The 13,499-nt window shown below is 33.2% G+C and overlaps 1 protein-coding gene across 1 annotated transcript; it reads right to left on the bottom strand.

Annotated features, from left to right (window-relative positions):
- Nucleotides 1-391: 391 nt before the first annotated feature.
- Nucleotides 392-12,151, bottom strand: LOC146137250 (protein phosphatase 1A-like). Its single transcript, XM_083393192.1, has 5 exons — nucleotides 10,927-12,151; nucleotides 9,692-9,809; nucleotides 8,366-8,489; nucleotides 5,482-5,596; nucleotides 392-3,694 (listed from the first exon to the last, which is right to left on the bottom strand). Exons 1-5 carry the CDS (start codon nucleotides 11,767-11,769, stop codon nucleotides 3,674-3,676), a joined length of 1,221 nt encoding a protein of 406 aa, XP_083249318.1. The 5' UTR covers nucleotides 11,770-12,151; the 3' UTR covers nucleotides 392-3,673.
- Nucleotides 12,152-13,499: the final 1,348 nt, after the last annotated feature.

Genomic DNA, 13,499 nt, shown 5'->3' with positions numbered 1-13,499 from the left:
TCGCGATCAACTAATTTGACTTCTATTTGGCATCATACATGATTTATCTAAGAAAGTGACTTGATTGCTCAAAAAAATGCTATAATTCAAAGCTAATAAATGCGTATGACACAATTAGTTTATATTGGGATGCCTTAAAACTTTACTAAACAAAGTTCCTTGATGAATTTTATTAATCCTTTTTTTGGTAGATTTCATTCGTCCCATAAACTACTGCTTTTTAGTCAGGGCGCTAAATTTGCTTTGAAATAAGGTCGTTTAAGATCCTGCCATTAACATCGCTTTTAAAGGTTTATTTATGTTGGCTTTTGGTCTTTGCAATTAGTTCAACAACGCCTTTTCACGAGACGCGGAAACTAACGATGAAACAATATTTTTTAAACTGCTAAAACAAATCATTGGCTAAAGTCACCAGGCTATGCTCAACATTCGTTTGTTTGGTAGTTTTAATAATTTTCTTATAAATGTTGCCCAAAATAAACCATTGCGTAACTAATTTGCCTCGTGTTGTCTTTCATGTTGTTCGTGTTGTCTTTCATGTTTGTTTTATAAATATGCGCAGCCTAAAGATAACTATCCAAAAACAGATGATAAATTCTCAAAACCTACTTTTGCATAATACTTGCTTTCTTTATGATAAATGGTCTCCTTGTTGGGTCTATTCTTATAAGTACAGCGTGCTAATTTTGTAATTACTAAAAATGGTTTATGTCCTGGCGGAAGAAAATGATCCATACAGGGGGACCAATGATTTTAACTAAAAATAAATAAAAACCTATCACTTGACATGGTTTTCAACGTTTCAGTGAAAAGATTGGGCTAACGAGGCTAAAATTCTACAGGGTTAGCCATTTTAAACCAAAATAACTAAAATAAATTAGTAAATCTCGGAAACGGGACTGCTACGGGCAACTTGGTGGAGACCGGTTGTTGATTTTGGGGCGACTTTTAAACGGTTTTAAAAAAAAAACGTCAAAGCAAATCGTAAATCACGCACGACGTCAAAAACCGCCGCTTCACAAACACGTCAGAATTACTAAATATGGAAACCATCGTTATTCACGCGAGTCATCAAAATATAGAACATCTACACAACAAGCACTCTATTACGTAGTATACACGTCACGTCAGAGCAGTGACGTCATCGATATATATATAGAAATTGGAATTATCAAATGCGTGACGTCATACACACTTTATGCACAAGAATCGCCGCTTTTTGAGCAAAGTTTGCACTTTTGAGTGTGACGTCATAATACTTTTGTAGTTACGTCACATGGCCGACATCTGGGGGGTAAACGGTGATGAGTTTGGGGGGTATCGACAAACGGTCCATGTTTGCTGACAATAACAGTGGAGTAATGCTGCGTTTGGATCAAATCATTACTGTGTTGCTGTACAGTCGGGAAAGCCCCCAATTTGCAACACGTTTTTTTTGCTGTGGGGAGCAGATGTTGCAACATTTTCACAGTCGTTTCGTACAAGTTTGAAAATATAAAGAGCGATCAAAGTGGGGTTATGGGGGACAAAAACATACAAAAAAGTGGCCGAGATGTGAATTTTGAAATAACGCTCAATATGACAACACCAAAGTAGATTAAAAGTTGATGTTTCAAGGGTGAATTAAGGGGATGGAAAATCTAAACGTGGATTCTATGGACAGGTGAATTAATTAAAACATTACAGTTAAGAGACATGAATAGGTTTATTTAAAAAAACGTATTCTATAAAATGGAACTATTTTAAGAAATAATTACATGGGGTATAAATTTCACTGCTGCATGCTGGAAGAAAATTTGGCTAAATGTTTCACTTTAAACAAAAGCATTTGAATATGTTTTGTACAGTTTGAAATGGTTCAGATGCTAATATATTTGTAACGAATTTTTCGTACGAGAAAGTGAAATTGTGTGATAATTTTCTAAGTTAAAAAACACAATTTCACAATGCACTTTTTAGGTATTTAGTATAGCTTTAATATTTAGCTGGAACTAGGGTGAAATTGTTGTCAAAAAACGGGGCGAAATTAGGGCAAAACAAAATAAACACAACATATTAACATCCCAATGTGGTAAAGTGCTGTTTAGTGAGTTGTTTAAATGTGGTTCTGCCAAACACTTTACGGCACACTTAAGGAACTTTAATGGGTTGGGTATTTTAGTGCTTTTAGATTTTGGGGTAAAATTTCATCAACTCAATCGAGACGGCATTTTAAACAACATAAAAATACTTAGGTGCGGGAAAACTGGGCTACAAAGAGGAAGGTTTTGCAACCACTGGTTTAGAAAAGTGCTTTTTGTCGAAAAGATATTAAGATTACTTGTCAACAGCGCATTTTGTAGGCTGTAATATATAGGAGTTGTTGTATGCTGATTGACAACAAGTCTTTGATTCACAAATATCATAAAATAGGCTTAATAAGCGACGTTCAAAGTAAGTTGTTTTGATAATGCTCAGGTTTTTTAACTAACAGGGTCCAGACTTTTTAGAGTTTAAGATAAGTCTTGTGCTTAACAAGGAAAGTTGGCTTAAATAACCAAAAAATACAAACTAACGTAAAAAATATGAAAGATCATATAAGAGTGGACAATACTGTGAAAACGTTTCAATAAATCACTATTAACATCAATATGAACAAGGGTTAATGACAACAAAAAACTATTTTAAACGTTCACACAATATTTTCTACTTTTAAATGTTGTTCCACATTTTTTCTGTGCTTTACGTAAAAAACAATATGCTCCATGTCAAACTTGCTCACCAAAATGAACATATGCAAGACAATTAAAGAGAAATTATGCCGGATTTTTAAAGCGCATAAAAAGACTTAATTCCGTACCTGGAATTATTCGCACCAGAAATTACAAGGAAATGATTGGACAGTTGGCGACACATTTAATTAGTCAAACCTCAAAATATGTAAAAATGCATTTATATGTTTACGTGGCATAAAAAAGTGGGGTATAGAGGGATTGATGGTAATAAATATACATCCAAAAGGAAAATAATTATTGCCTAGATTAGTATTTATAAAGTAGGGAAATAATTGTTTGAAGTTGCCATTAAGAATTATACTGTTAACATCTGAAGGCAATTTTACTTTAATTGCCGTTAAATGCAAAAAATATGATATACTTTTGCAAGTGCATGGAGTAATTAGAGAAGTTCGAAAAAATATGCGCTGGTCTAGAATTCTACCACATTTTCGTCCGAGGGTTTATATTGCTAACATTATTTGGGTTAGGGTGCAAGTTTGGGTTTGGGTGGGTCCAGTAATATTATTATTATCATATTTATTTATTTCTTGCTTATTTCAATTTTGACAACTCGTTCTTTACTATAAAAAAATGGTGGGATTCTAGACCAAAGCCAAAAAAGTGGTAGGATTCCAGATAAGCTCACAAAAAAACAAGTTGTCAGATTCTAGACCAGCGCGAATAATTCCAAATGTTTGCAAACTGTGCTGTTTTGTGCTACGAACCAGTCGCTGACGACTGTTAAATCAGCTGTAGACGGCAAACTCGTTTCCTAGTGTTTCAAAAATCAAACAAATTACACACTGGGGAACAAAAGAAATAATAAATGAAGAGATCAGAAAATGCATGAAAAAGCAAACTTTCCCTATGGTTAGGGGGACTTGGGCTACTGCAGACCGATGTGAAAAAATTCCGTTTCACATTCCAGCTGATTCCGGCTGAAAATAAAGCATAAAACCTTGAGCATTGTAATTTTATAAAGATTGACTTATTTCGGGAACGATAACGATATCCGATACCCATTTTTTTTACATTTTTGCCAACAGATGCCCGACTTTTTTATAGCCTGAAATATGGTCAAAACGTTTATTAGTTGAAAATATAACCCCAAATAACATTTCAGTTATCTACCTATATGTAATAAAATCTTATTTTGCATTATGCTAAACAAATAAAGAACATCAAAGCCCATACAGAAGTAGGTATCATTTTGAACGTTTCGAATAACTCTTTATTCATTTTCAACATAGAGAGAAGTCACTGATGGTAAGTGTATATATAGTGCTAAGACAGACATCAGAAAGAAGGAAACGTGGATAGATACATAATCTAAACCGGGTGTGCGGCGATTAGAAGGTAGGTCGCCGATAGCAGATAAGGCCGTTCAAAATGATACCTACTTCTGTATGGGCTTTGATATTCTTATTACGTCTTACTACAACCTCCAACCATTATGCTCCTAAAAATAAAGAACGATTAACTGATTTCGAACAGTTCTACATTTTTTGACTTTTTTTCAAACAATACATATATTGATTTTGTTAATTATTTCAAAATAAAAACCCAAATAACAAATTTCAGCTATCTTCCTATATTTATTAAAATCTTATTTTGCATCTTAACCTGGTATGATGCTGAACAAATAAAGGAAAATTTATTTGTTTTTTAGGAAGAACTATATCTTTAAATATCGGCCAAAATTTAATGATACCGATATATATTAGTAAAAACGAAATATTGGCCAATATTGTCGCTAAAATGATATATCGGCTTATTTCTAGTTGAATTCAGGGTATAATAAAATTGGCCACAGCAAGGATTTCTTCTTACAGCATAAGAATAAATATAAAACATTTAAACCCTAAAATATTTTAATGTCGAACTCAGAACATTATAAAATGGAGGCAAAATAGGGATTTTCATTTACAGCTGAAAAAAATTAACCTTTTAAAAGCCTTCAGAAGTCTTAAATCAGAGCACTAGAAAATTGAAACAGTTATTAAAAATGATCCTATATGGTGTAGTTCCAAAGTGTGTTAACAAACACACAGGTACAGATATATAACCAGCCTGTTATACAATTAATTAGTTTTTTTTTTATGGTGTTGTTAAATTGAGCTGTAACTAGTATAATTCGAAAGTTGAATATTTTTTTTTGAAGTCCAGTAAGCTTCAGTTTCAACATAACTTTTGTATTCCAGTACTTTGTAATACTGGTCCTAGAAATACTTATATTTTTCACCAATCTCCAAAATGAAAGCTATGAAAGTGTTGTTTAGCACAGGGGTTCTTAAACTTTTTTTACTGCAGACCCCTAAAATTTTTTTTTGCTTTGCATTGACCCCGGTAGACAGGAGATGCTCCAAAATGACGTCACAAAACAAATAGACTCATGACTCTGTTATTTCGGACCGAAAAATGTGAAAGTTAAATGGAGTCTAACTATACATTCATTCCAAAACCGTTTAAGTTTAAATTTAAGTGTTTTCTTTTAAAAATTAATTACTTTAAGTATACACTAGGTTTTTAACTAGGCCTTCATGGACCCCCTAAAACTAGTTCACCCCCAGTTTAAGAACCCCTGGTTTAGCTAATTACCTCCACAGGAATCTTGGTTCTATCTTGTTTTACCCATACTGTATTTCAGCTAGAGGAGTTTAAAATATTTATATATTTTTACCAACACCCGAACATAAAAGTATGAAGTGTTGTTCAGCACAATTACCTCCATAGGAACACTGTTCTGTTCTATCTTGGTATTGGTGGTGATTTCAGAATCAGTGGAAGCAATTGCCTCGTCAGGATAAATTTCTTTGTAGGCTTTTTCAAGGAAAGTGCGTCTAAAAAGAATGGTGTAAAGTTAACTTGAAAGATGGACAGTTGCAACATATAGAACTTTGTACCATAATAATACTCAAAAAAGGTCCTCTGGTAATTGTAATTGTTAACCAAAGTTTCTTATTGTAGCCAATGACTGAAAGTCTTAAGATTGGGGAATAAAAAAATGATGACTTTCTGCTAAAACAACTTTAACACTTGGGCATTTGGCAATAAATAAAATTTTAAGAAAATCATTTGAAAAATTTCTATAATAGGATTTTTACTGAGGATTAAATAAATTTAAAATATTTGTTTTGGCTGTAATAAATTACTATATGGTATTCAAAACCATAGACTTAAAAATCCATTGGTATTACTACTTGTAAGGAGTGGAGAATAATGTTCAAGGTCAACACGAAACGATGCAGATAACAGGAAAGTCATACAATGTGGCTGGAGGCTGTGACAGGAATTGCCCGAGTGATTCATTCAAAGTAGCCTATTTTGTCACCTTAGTCGCTTTGGGGGATTTTTCAAATATAATTTAAAACAATAAACTGAAACAACCACAAATAGTAAGAAAATTTAATAAAGTTTTCATTAGAAATACTACACTTATTGTAAAATTTTGGACAAACCCAGTTTAGCAATACAGGTTATACACAATATTTTGAAGTTTGTAAATTTTGAACTATATTTGACCAATGTCCATGTAGTTTGAACCAAAAGTATGTTTAACCCATGTCTTGGTATTTCATACACAGAGTATGACTTAAGCTTAAACCATTATCTTGCTACATCAAAAGGTCAGTGATGTGTAACTGCGTAGAAAATTAATGATTAACAGCAATCGCGCACTACACCTAGCTGGGAAACTTTAAAACTTCCGTCTTGATAGTCGATTGTGTAAAAATGGCAGTGACTGTTCAAAGGTTGAAACTATTTAACTTTACAGGCAGTACACATTATATTGGTCTTTGTGTTGATTTTGTCTTACCAATTAAACTTTAACACAACCCTTGTTATAAGAAGTGATTACACTGTTAAATTTGGTTAAAAATGTATATATATAACTTGTTTAATTTTTTCAACTGCATATTTATTAAAAATAATAAATCAAAAAACCATTTGGGCACACTATGCTTGGGTTTGTAATGTAGCTTGATAACAAAATTGCAAAGCCAAAAAGGTCAAGATATCAACATCATCTTGATTAAAAAGTTTAAATACAAACTTGTATCATTGTCACTTAATAAAAATTCATTTATTTATTAATAAACACACTTAAAGATGAGATCAATGCTAGAATATTTAAGAACAGATAAGTGACCGAATGTTATTTTTCAATAAAAACTTCATAAAACCCTATCTTTAAATAGGTAACAGATATATATTTGATCTAATATTTTAGAGTATTTTATGCATAGTATGATAACTCATAAATATTGAGTTGTTTTTTTGACCACAATACTAAAGCAAAATATTTTCTTAAGGTTGTCCCAGTCTATAATTATATTAAATAGAATCAATAGTTGGTCCACCCAGTTAAACTACAACTTTTTAAAGTTTATGAAAAACTGAGATAAGCCATTCGTAGGTGACAGAGCATTATTAGATCAAAATCCTATCAATGACGTACTGTGGGATTATTTCATTTATGACTCACCCACTAGGCCAAATATAATAATATGACATCATCTAGTTTCAACATCATACTATAGAGCCCATTGCTGATAGACAATATTTCAATAAGACAATACATATGAGCATTGACAAAACAATATTATAACCAGCTGAAGATACACAACTTTTTAATGCAATTAATATTAAATTGAGCTTAACTTTTTTTTTAACAAAAAAAAAGATTTCCGAAACGTTGGTCAACAATTACAATTACCAGAGGAGCCGCTTTTGATAATATTATGCCTGGTAGCAACAGATTATGTATTATTTTGATATGTCACTTTGTTGCTAAATGTCCAAAAGTAACAACCTACCAATGTGATGCTCTTGGCATGCTACAAGCATTTGCTGAAGGACTAGACTAGAGGCAAAATGTTATCGCTAATTGCTTTTTATCATGTTGTTGCTCACGTTTTTTTTGCACAATTGTAGTTTGTGTGTTTTTCATATATTGTATGAGCGTTCAGTGTCATTCACCCTGAAGAAGGTGATTTGTAGTATAGGTTGCAGAAACGTTGGTAAATAATTACAATTACCAGAGGAGCTGTTTGTCATTAATATTATGCCTGGTAGCAACAGTTTATGTATTATTTTATATGTCACTCTGTTGTGTATTGTCCAAATATAACAATCATATAAATAACTACTTCACATGGCTTCAGTTCTTATTAACCTATGTTACTCACTAGCATACATTTTTTATGGTATGTGTAGGAGTATCAGGTAATGGCATTTTCGGAAATCATAGCTCCTGATATACCCCTAATCAATTTAACATATCATGCCTTTTGAATAAAAAAAATATATTGGCCTGCAATTATTTAGGCCTGGTAGCAACATTTTATGTACTATTTTATAAGTCACTTTGTTGCGTATTATCTAAAAACTAAAAATAAGTTCTTTCCGATATACAAAACGCAAAGTAAAATGACACAAAAAGAAAGAAAAGGGGACTTTGCGTCTTGTTAGCCATGTGTCTCATTCCCTGATGAAGGCTTTCTGAATAGATAGCCGAAACGTTAGATAAACATAATATAAAATAACTTTTTTTAGTACACTATGCCTGGAAGCAGCAGCATATGTATTGTCTTAATATAACAACCTACTTTGCGTAAATTCCGCCACCAGGGGGCAGCCCGGTTATCTTCTCTTCCTGGCTGAGGAGGCTTTGAAATACATGTGAAAAATCCATACCTTCCGCTCTTGTCAGCTTCGATTCACTGCATATCTCTACACAGGGGATTAGAGCAGTTAATTACGATTGGAACAAAATCAATAGCTTGATTGCTTTTGCTCTTCAACACAGGAGCTGTGGTGCAATAACATTTCCTGTTATCGACATTTACATTTTCATTTGTTTACAGTGCTTGTATACATATATGTTGAAATTAGTGTGTCTTGTGTATGTAGGGAAAGATCATTAGCCATGCTACACGGCAATTTGGTATTTATTTTTATGCCTTTTACACACATATATATATTTACTTATTTTAAAACTAGGATTATCTTGTATAGATAAGTTAATAAAACATACATTTTCACTAAACATTTTACTTTGCAAATCATGTTAAAACCTGGTACTAGATTTTTTAAACACAGCTTTATAACTAAGGTTCAGCAAAGCAGATCCATGGCTTGATTTGTACAAACTACAAATCACTTTTTAATTTAAAATATGTTCTATATATTTTTGAAGCAAACATAAAACAAAACAGATGTGTTTGCAAAAGACAACACAATGTATGGATCAATTTCATCACAAAATATAATAAGAGCTAAAAACAGAATAAAAAATCAGCTTAGGACTCAAGTTTTCACAAAGTGTTAAGCGAGGGTGTAAAATTTTTTTACTGCTTTTGAAGGATTATGCACAAATTCCAAGCAGTGCATAGCAATCATGAGGGAAATGAGGTTCCTGTTGTAAAAGTGTGGCCCAGGGAAAAGTTATATAAGCGATGACTCTTTAAGGCTTTAAGATGTTTATTGCATTCTCACACTTGACATTTTGTAATAATTCCAATTGTAACACTTAAACCATCCCAATTTTGGGGGCGCACTTAAATGGGGAAAAAATGAAATTTAATGCATTCTCACACTTGACATTTTATAATATTACGAATTACAAAGTACAATTCTCCAATATAAACCTCCACAGCAAAAAGAAACAGAAAAAAAAATAGTTTTAAATTCTGGCATTATCCTTGATTATGCTTTGTAAGTGATAGAAATAGACAAGACTGCTGTTTTTTCAAGCAATTTTTGGGGAAGCATCCGCAAAATAGTGTAAGTCATTTAATTTTTTCAACGTTGTTTGGTTTCAAACATCTGGGAATTTGTACACTGGATAAATTTAGCAACTCACTGGCGCCATGCAATAGCGATGTTAAACATATAAAGGTAAAGAAAATCTTCACATAACTACTGATCTTTACCCTTAATCATGCTTTGCAACTGCTGCTCAAGCTTCTCTTCTTTTTCTTTTGCTTGCTCGGATGGTTTCGGGATGGAAGGAAGGCTGAGTAGGACGAGCGTCATGTTGTCTCTGCTGCCCTGCAGTGGAAAATTTAATGCTTTCAGACCGCTGTGGCTGGCAGGTTTTAAAAGCTAGACATAAGGGTTTATTATTTTTAATTGGAATGAAGTTAAATAAAGTTTAATATTAAGTTTGTCTTAAAAATTTGTTTACTAGAGCTATAAGATGTTTTAATGTTTAGTGTTAAGTTACACAACATTAAAAACAGAGTTACTGAATGCATATGTTTAACAAAGTTGCCAAACAGTTTTAGGAAAATAATATTTATGAAAAACTTTTCAAACGAAAGCCTATCAAGAATCGAAAAATTGATCGTTTAACTTACTTTTAAAATATTTTCAAAACTGAACAGTATACATGCCATGGTCAACAAAACAATAAAAACAAGTTAAAAGGTATTTTTATTCACCGCACACTACTTATATTGTGTAATGGCTAGCTGCCAAAAAACAATTACATGTGTTTCAAGTTGGGTAATGACTTGCTGAATAATGTCAATTAAATTCTACTTAAGCTGGCTGAAATAAACTAAACCATGCTTTGTCATAATGACAATGCATAAAATTGCAACACAGTATTATACCAATCCTTGTTTTACAAGCATTTTTTTTTAACTTTGCTTTTTGGAAAAAACAAACAGCCTCAAACATTATCATTATTTTTTTAAATTATTAATTTAAATAAAAATATGAAACAAACAGTTACCCTGGCATATACAGGTAATTCTAAAAGGTTAGCAAAATTAATCAATAGTGATTCAATGCATACTTGTATAGGTTGTTTTTTTGTAAGCCAAGTAATGCCTGCGGAATGTTTTACTCATAACAGGCCAAGTTGTTTTACCGTGTGTAGTTCCAGGCCACCAAACCTTTTTGTTTTAGTTTTAATATATAAAATCATCAAGCAGAATTTTTGAGGTGCATTCTAATAAAGGTTTAAAATCATATTTGTTGTACTGTAAAAATTATTTTACCAATTCTGTTAGAAAGTTTTGCACGTTAACAGAAATTTGAAACAATAATCCGGCCATAAAATAATAAAAAACTAAAAAACACTGAAAAAAAATTAAAGTTGTAAATCTAATTTTAATACAACACATGAACCCAACAATATAGGTTTGGCAGTTTTGCTAACCTTATTTAAACTCATATCCACAACATCGTTGCAAATAGCGGTGAGATCGCTTGTGAGGTTGAGTCTGGATAGAACGTACGCGGCGAGATCTTCGTTCGATGAAACATCGAAGATTCCGTCGCAGGCGAGGAGCAAAAACTCATCTTCTTTCGGACTCCGTTCAATCGCAGTGATGTCCGGTTCCGGCGACACCAACTGTTCGGTTGGCCCCTTGTCTTCCACATTCTTGTATTCATAATCTCCGAGTGCTCTGGACACAGCAAGCGAGCCATTCACCCGTTGTATCATCACGCTGCCACCAGCCTTCTGTATTCTATCCCGTTCCATTGGATTGTTTGGCTTGTGGTCGGCGGTGGCAAACTGCACTTTGCCGTTGCGACACAGGAGAGCACGGGAGTCGCCACAGTTAATAAAGTAGTACCGCGTGGGAGAAATAAGAACACAAACTGAAGTGGAACCGCTGCGGTCGAAACCGTTTCGCGAGTCGGAAATGGTGCGCATCTGTTTATCCAGATCTAAAAATGATTGTTTGATGGCGCTCTCGATGTTCGCTTCGTTTTCCCCTTGCCCTTTGTCAGCGATGAGCTTTTTAATAGTCTCGTGGGCCAGGATAACGTCTAACAGGTGTACAGACGAGTACTCTGCAATTTTTGAGCCGGCGTGACCGTCAAAAACAGCAAAGAATGACCAATCTGGCAGGCCTGGAAGCTCAAGCTTTGCTGTGTGGCTGTCTTCCATATCAACACGCCAGCCCTGCATACTGCTCACCGAATACTCCAGGTGATTTCCCTTACCCTCCTCATTACTCTTTTCTACCTTGGGTTTGTCGAGAAAGGCCCCCATTAGTGATGCTGTGGTTGTTAATGGCGAATCGTCGAGTAAAAACTAGTTTTGTACAAAAATAGCATCCATACAAACTTCCATGTACAACAAAAAAACAACCTGAATAAATAATAGATAGATAGATTTAAATTTATTTTGGAACAACGGTAAATACATGGAAAAGAAAAAAATAATTATAGAATAAGGAAGCGTCCGTGGTTCCCAGGGGGCGGCGAAAGACTGTTAATAAACAACTTGTTGGAAAGGATTCATTAAAGTGTTTGCCAAACACACTTTATCTTGTATTTTTATGGCTCAATAACCTTGAAACTAAAACTTCTGTTGCTAAAAACAAACACAATAATCAATCTCAAGAAGTTCTTAGTTAATAGACAGACAATATTTTATTATTCTAAACGTTTTTCAAATTTATGACACATTATGCACCACAAGTCTCCCACTTAAAAATAAACAAACAAAAAACTAGATTTTCTTATTCACTAATTTCAAGTGAAAACATAAATGAGTTCTAACTCAACAAGTTAAGTAAAAGTGAAATGATTAGAAAACTAAGAATGACTTTTATATTTGTTTGGAGATCAGGATTCACCACAATTTTCTTATGTTTTGTAGGTAAATTTATATACGAAGTGATACTTCATAGCTTTTGCCAGGTTGAATAGATAAAGTTAGAAAAAGTGGTACAACTGACGAAAACTTTATTCGCTACTAAGGTTTTAGTAATATTTAATTGACAGCCATGTAAAACGCAGAAACTTTATTACACTGCTAAATTAATTTTTTAAGCCAAATAAATATCTTCCGGACGTAATACCAAGTTTTCAATTTGCAGAAAATTATATATGAAAATATGCATGTTTAAAGCAATTCCCATTAACTACCTTCGATATTATCTGTACACAATGGCATATAATTTTTCAGTATTCCCAAAACACATCACAAGTTTTAGATTGGGACAGGTAGTAGCTCTAAGAGGTATTTTAAAACTTTAAAATGTAACCTTCTTTACTCAATTGGTAAATGTGTAACCCAATAGCTTGCAGTATAATTCAAACATTAAAAAGTTCAAAGAATCTTAGGCATGCACATGACACCTGAAGCACTATTTCTATATTAACATCCCCCAATGACTTAAATCTTATAAATCTTTCGCAGCATATGTAGAAAATCTTCAAACTCTGCAAAAGGTCCACAAACTAATGGACACTTATGTCCCAAAAACAGTATTGTTTAGATTAAAAGTTTAACAACCTTAAAACTTTTTTGACTGTCATGGTGGTTGCTTTACACACGTGATAATTACCAAAGAAAAAATGTATCATCCTTCAGTTATGCGATAGCAGGTATGACCTAAATAACTTTCAACAAGCACTGGCAACAAATCGTGCTCGTATTGCGCCACTGTAAGGTTTAAAAAATCATTTTTTTAGCATTTTGTCGTGTCGTTACAAATCATTAACCGGGCAGAAATAAGAAAAATGCAGTTAGGAAAAAAAGAGGAACTACTCGATTGTTTTGAAACGCACGTACATGAAACCAATCAAGGGACACTCTGTGTCCTTAAATAACCCCTAATTAATCTAAATTTGTTGATGTAAGTGTAAAAATGACGCGATTTTTCATCATTCAAGCCTAACTTTTCAACACAAACATTGAAATTGACGTCATGCTTCAATAAATCAAACCTGACAATATAATCAATTGCGCATGCGTAGTAGAAAGTGTCCCGG

This window comes from Ascidiella aspersa, chromosome 7 (assembly GCF_963924565.1).
Source record: "Ascidiella aspersa chromosome 7, kaAscAspe10.2, whole genome shotgun sequence".
Taxonomy (NCBI): Eukaryota; Metazoa; Chordata; class Ascidiacea; order Phlebobranchia; family Ascidiidae; genus Ascidiella; species Ascidiella aspersa.
This window is presented reverse-complemented; position numbering and strand designations above follow the sequence as displayed.

What these genes read in the sequence shown, in the direction of transcription:
- LOC146137250 (XM_083393192.1), bottom strand. Translation starts at nt 11,769, where the DNA reads ATGGGGGCCTTTCTCGACAAACCCAAGGTAGAAAAGAGTAATGAGGAG. An exon ending in GGTGGCGGAATTTACGCAAA is followed by an intron (nt 5,597 to 8,365) that starts GTAGGTTGTTAT and finishes CATTCTTTTTAG; the next exon opens with ACGCACTTTCCTTGAAAAAG. An exon ending in AGAACAGTGTTCCTATGGAG is followed by an intron (nt 3,695 to 5,481) that starts GTAATTGTGCTG and finishes CTTTATTTTCAG; the next exon opens with CCGGAATCAGCTGGAATGTG.